The sequence below is a fragment of the Nothobranchius furzeri genome, chromosome 4 (assembly GCF_043380555.1).
Source record: "Nothobranchius furzeri strain GRZ-AD chromosome 4, NfurGRZ-RIMD1, whole genome shotgun sequence".
NCBI classification, from domain to species: domain Eukaryota; kingdom Metazoa; phylum Chordata; class Actinopteri; order Cyprinodontiformes; family Nothobranchiidae; genus Nothobranchius; species Nothobranchius furzeri.
The window spans coordinates 59,644,417-59,650,418 of NC_091744.1; the positions used below are offsets into that span (position 1 = coordinate 59,644,417).

At 40.6% G+C, this 6,002-nt stretch overlaps 1 protein-coding gene across 6 annotated transcripts in view; it reads left to right on the forward strand.

The window, feature by feature from the left end:
* Positions 1 to 5,610, forward strand: part of cald1b (caldesmon 1b) — a 54,097-nt gene extending 48,487 nt beyond the window's left edge. For all 6 annotated transcript variants that reach the window (XM_054733560.1, XM_054733565.2, XM_054733561.2 and 3 more), the window contains exons 15-17: positions 715 to 786; positions 1,262 to 1,302; positions 3,745 to 5,610. In XM_054733560.1, coding sequence (XP_054589535.1) covers positions 715 to 786; positions 1,262 to 1,291 — 102 coding nt within the window. In that variant the 3' untranslated portion in view covers positions 1,292 to 1,302; positions 3,745 to 5,610. The remainder of the gene's footprint in view (positions 1 to 714; positions 787 to 1,261; positions 1,303 to 3,744) is intronic.
* Positions 5,611 to 6,002: the final 392 nt, after the last annotated feature.

The window sequence follows — 6,002 nt, forward strand, 5'->3', positions numbered from 1 at the left end:
ACACACACACACACACATGCACACACACACACACACACACACACGCACACACACACACACACACGCACACACACACGCACACACACACACATACATGCACACACACACACACACGACTGTTCTGTAGCTTTCTGTCACTAAATAGTCAACATAAAATCCCAGACTGGTTTTATTTTTCCACACAGGAAACTGAGTCGATAGGGTGGTGTGTAACTTGTGGACTCGGTTGACTCTGTGTCATTTTGTCAAAGAGAGCAGCTGTTGATCCCAACAGGTCCTCTGAGACATAAAACAGATCCACTTACAGCAGCTTTTCTGAACATCAGCTCTCATCTTTCTAAAGTGAATTTCAAGGACAAAATGTCTCTGGAGTCAAACATCCCAGCAGGTTCTAGCTGTTGGCTCTCCTGGCTGTTAGATTCCAGACTTATTTACTGATGTTCACATATATATATCTCATTTCCATCTTAATGTTTTCCTTTAGCTGCTCTCTCAGCTGTCCTCTCAAACACTCCCTGTTGGTTTTTCCTCATACTTAAAGTATCATGGCTCAACACGCACAAAGAAACCAAATAAGTATAAAAGCATGGCTTCAATAAAACACACGTTCTTAACTTTGTGTTAAGGGAACATTTTAACAGCTATTCATCTGCATGTGCACCGTGATGTCCATCAGCTGTCCTCCAGGTTAGTGACTCCTCTGTTGTGTGACAGGAGGTGAAACCTGTGGACGTGGGGAGTAAACGTGGTATGTGGGAACCCAAAAGGAGCTCTACGCCATCCAAGGTGAAACACGCACTCATTTAGAAACACACATTTAAATCATGTCTGCTTGTTTGTTTTATACTGATGCCATTTCTATGCTGAGGAGCTATCGGGGCATTTTTAAAAGTTGTGGGTTGAGACCGTTTTAAAACTCCTGCCAAAACTGAAAGACTTTATGCTGCTCAACTCCGCTAAACCCTAAAAATTCATTTTCCACGTAAACTTCCTCCATTGAAGAAGAAACAGTTTTTTACAGTGATGTATTGTTACAAGGACATATTCAATCAAACTGACTTAGTTTGCATCTGTTTTCCAGATGTTCGCTTAGGACATCATGATTTTAGAATATCAGCCATATGATGTGTTCAAGGCAAAAAGTCAAGCTTGTTCTTATCAATTCTTGCATCAGGATCCATATTTATTGAAGCAAAACAGAAGTGAATGAATGATCCTCCTTTTTTGTGCCTAATTTATGTTGTTTTACTCTCGTTTTCAGGTGCCAGTTGGTGGCAAAAAGTTTACTTGATGTCACAAACGGTGAGTTACGAAACACATCTGAATATTTTAACCTATATCCATGGGAACTTATGAAGTTCTACACTTGAATATTTTCTTCCCATCTGACCTACAGGCTGTATATATTTCCAAAATTTAAATATTTTTACAACTTTTATTAACCAGCTGCATAATATAAACACAGACGTGACCTTTTGGAGCTAACAACAAGGTTTTATTGAGTAATAACCTCTGAATTAACATCTGAAGCTTTAATTAGCTGCTGGTTAGCTTACACCTACATTTCAGATCCCCTGGCAAACAGTCGACGTCGCATGGACGTGCAGATCATGCCTATATTGAGTCTGTTGTCCACACCGCGTCTGTAGGACGTCCAAACTAGGTCTTTGCATAGTGGGTCAGGTTAAATGGTGACAACTTGTGTCAGTCAGCTCCTCTAAAGGACATTTCAACATAGTTAATTAGCCTTTTGCATCATTAATTAGTGTGAGACAAAAACAACAAAGTTAGGTTTAAATGAGCTTGGGTGAGGCGTATTGAGATCATGTGATATCATTCATGCTAAACCAGGGTTCACCTTGATCAGGATGAGTTAGTTTCAGCCTTTGACTGATTTACAGCCCACCTACTCTACGTTGTTCCAGAGCATTCACTCCCTGAAACTCAAATCTGCTGCAGGAGACGTTTAGGGCATTGGCTCAGCTCGGTGGCACCAAGGTCTATATTTAAAAACATTCACCCTGACCTTGATCCCCAGTATAAAAAGAGCTCCAGACTCCGGATGGCTGTCGTGTTTCTGCAGCTCACTGCCCACAGAGTGCCACCTGGGCGGCCCGACACCACGCCGGGCGTCTGCGAGCTGTCAGGCATACCGCAGAGCAGCTGCTTGATTTTCACATTAAAGCTGAGCACAAGGGAGGATTACTAAACTTTAGAGCAGCACACCAGGGTCCATCACTAGGCTTATTCCCTCCTTAATGATTAAGGCTTGAACTGGGCCTCTGCTCCACATGAAGCATTTGAATATAAACAAAATCGTAAAAAGCATTTTTCATTTCAACACCAAGCTCTTAATGTTCAAGCAGAAAAGCGAGGTTTCGCTGTCGCTCACAGGTTGTATTTAAAAATGGAAATGAAGCTCACGAACAGAAATGCAAATAAATAGGTAAATAAAAAAAGTTGATTGATGTTTAAAGTTGTTATTTTCTTACTCAACGAGTTTTCCTAATTGAAACATATGTTTAAAGTTTCCATTAATGTAAGTCGTCTGACAAATTGGTTGCATTGACGAAGGCATCAACCGCAATATAAAGTGTTTATTACATTAGTGAGACTGTTCTAATACATTTGTGAGTCCGGTTGCTTTAATCAGGAACTCACCACAGTTAAAAGCTTTAAATTTACTAAGCAATGCAAGTTTACAAATGTGTGAGGAAGCTTGCAGTAATGGAGACCTGGCGGCATTTTAAAAGCTTTAAATGAATGCAGCTGAACTCACATCTCTGTGCTAGGGCTGGGTGATATAGAAATACAATCTTATTGATCGATATCAACAATCATTAAAAATTCAATGAAAAATGTAGAAAATACATTTCAAGTGCAGCCCTGGCCATTTGACGTAGTGATGTGCTGGTCGCAAACGAACCGGCTCTAAGAGCCGACTCTTATGAAGTGAACGACGGGAGCCGGCTCGTCACTGGGAGCTCGTCATTCCCGTCACTACTTTGATGTCATTAATTCATGATAAAAACAAGTTGGTTGCATTACCAGACTTGGTTTTTATCGATTCTCAGCAAATTTAGCTAACCGTTGTTTGTTTTTTGTCAGATTTGTAAGAATGAAAATATTGCCACACTGGTGAGCTACTGTAACCTCTTTGGGACAATTTCTTCCACCGCTCCTTGCTGCAACATGCTGTTGAAGTCTCATTGCTGTCTGGTTAGATTTGAAAGGGGAGGGCTTGGTGGCGGAGCGCGCTTGGGTCTGTGTTTTTGATTGGTTGGGCAGTAATGACTGTAGTATGTAACTACACGATAGGCAGTGATGGAGAAAGGAAACTTTTATTCATCCTTTTTTTTTCCTATTGAACCACGCATCTTTCGATGGATATGAATCTTTATTGAATGATTGCCCAGCCCTAATCCGTGCATTTGCTTGCTTCAATGGAGATGTCTAATGATTTAAAGTTCTTTATTGAGGCTTTAAAGGATTTTAAGTTCTTTATGACAGCTAGCTTGCGTATGAGTCTTCAGTTTAACGTCAGATCTTTAAAGTTCCACATCATTGCAACTGTATGAGAGTTAGCATGCATTAATAAGAGCACAAATGAATGAGCCTCCATGGAGCTCTCACGACAGAAAACTACAGAAGAACTCTTATAATGCAAATTGTGAGTTAGCTTAGATTACTGCAGACGTTGCTACAGTTTTAAAGCATAAAAATGTTTTATGTCTCTTCCTGCAGGTTATGAGCCAACCGGCGACTATCTCCTGCAGCTTTGCTCTTTCATTACTGCTGCGCTTCGCGTGTGGATCCCACTGATGGGGATGGAGACGACAGTCCCTGCTACTTTTCTCAACTCCTTGGAGAGATTTGTCATCGTAGGAAGGACTTAGTTACGAATTTAACTCGTCGTATCCAGACAGAAACTCTGTCCCTGCAGGTTTTCCACACACATTCACAGAAAGCTTGAAAACGAGTGTCTCGGCTGTTTGACCACACCAGATTTTGATGTCTCTGATATCAGCAATTAAAGCTATTTAATGTTTTTTTTGATTTTTTTACTTTTTGAAACTTTATTGTTTGTTTGCACAGAGAAACATATGTTACTGTTCTGGAGATCTAAAGACAAAAAAATCAACTTATCCGTGTTTTCTGAATATAAAGTCGAAATGACAGAATGGTAAATGGTAAATGGCCTGTATTTGATATAGCGCCTTCTAGAGTCCTGGAACCCCCCAAGGTGCTTTACAACACAATCAGTCATTCACCCATTCACACACACATTCTCACCCTGGTGGTGATGAGCTACATTGTAGCCACAGCTGCCCTGGGGCTCACCGACAGAGGCAAGTCCGCCGTATACAGGCACCACCGATCCCTCTGAACACCACCAGCAGGCAAGGTGGGTTAAGTGTCTTGCCCAAGGACACAACGACAGCGACAGACTGAGCGGGGCTCGAACCTGCAACCTTTTGTTTTACGGGGCGAGCACTTAACCCCTGTCCCGCCGTTGCCCCAAATCATTGAAACTTAGACTTGATGTTATTTTCCTTAAAACTACGTTGACCCTTCAGCTTTATTTCCACGCGTCAGTCACCTGACTGCTCAGTGGTAGGTTTGTACATATGTCATTCTGGTTTTTCACTAAAAGTCTATAAACAACTAAACCATCAGTCACAAGAGTAAAGGTCATGCTCTTTTGGTTGGATTTTAGTTTTTCTTCCTTTAAACAATCCTTTAATAAGCACTTTTTTAACACTCTTAGGGTTCATTGAGTAGTTTCTACCACGTGTGTGATCAGTTTCATGAGCTGCTGAATGTTCAGTCTGGTTCACATTTATTTTAATAATTTATAATTTAGGAGGATAATCCGCTTGAGACTGAACATCCTGTTTTTGAGCAGGTCCTTTGATGGATGGATGTTCATGCAGGTTGTACAAATTAATGCTCAGCAGGCTTTTATTTTTGAAACAATCCTATTTTTTCTGAAACGTGAGCGTGTTGCTTTGGTTTATGAACATGCTACAACTGTGACATGTTTCCATGATGCTCGGATGTGTCTGGTGGTTCTGAAAGCAGCTCAGATGAAACATCACACTCTACACCAACATTGAGCTAAAACACAGAACAGCCTCATGTTTGCAGGAAACCTTTACCTATCTGAACATGGCTGATTATTATCTGCAAACATGGTGGATAACTGAGTTTTAAATGCATACAAACCAAGAGCAGACAGTCTTGTTCTTCACCAGACTACAGACCGAGGACCAAACTGTGCTGCTTTTCTAAATTTGGCTTAAAGTTCAACGAAAAATGTGTATTTTAAAAACAATATAAATTCCAACATGTTTTTGGTTTATTTGAGTATCTGCTGTAACACCAACTCACTGACTCTCGCTGGAATTCACAAACAGAAACTGGTTTTATCCTTGACCAGAATAAAAATTCCTCTGATTTTCTAAAACTTTTATTCAAGCATGATAAAAAATGTAATGTCATCAATGCACGTTAGTAGAGTTTTGCCAGAATATACCGAGTTATCTTCAATGCTTTGAGTTGTTTGATTTTACTGGCTTCAGCAATAACAATAAAAACCATGAAAGAGAAGTTAGAGATTTGTTGGATTTCTTTTATTTTTACATCTGCAAGGCGACATCGGTCATCTTGTGAAAACCTTTTAGCAGGGTGGGAATGTATCTGCAGAATGTGTGTGTGTGTGTGTGTGTGTGTGTGTGTGTGTGTGTGTGTGTGTGTGTGTGTGTGTGTGTGTGTGTGTGTGTGTGTGTGTGTGTGTGCTGTCCAGCTTCCCAACAATAGACTGGTCAGCAATAGGTCTCTGCAGTCACATGAGTAGGAAGGGTGGGACTTTGTCTCTTTGATGCTCAGAGAGCAAAAATCTGAAACTCATCTCAGAGCTCCTGGGTAACAGGTAAGTACATCAACATCATCATCACACAAGCTTTTTTAGTTGTTAAAATGTTATTTGTCTTCTAGGAAAA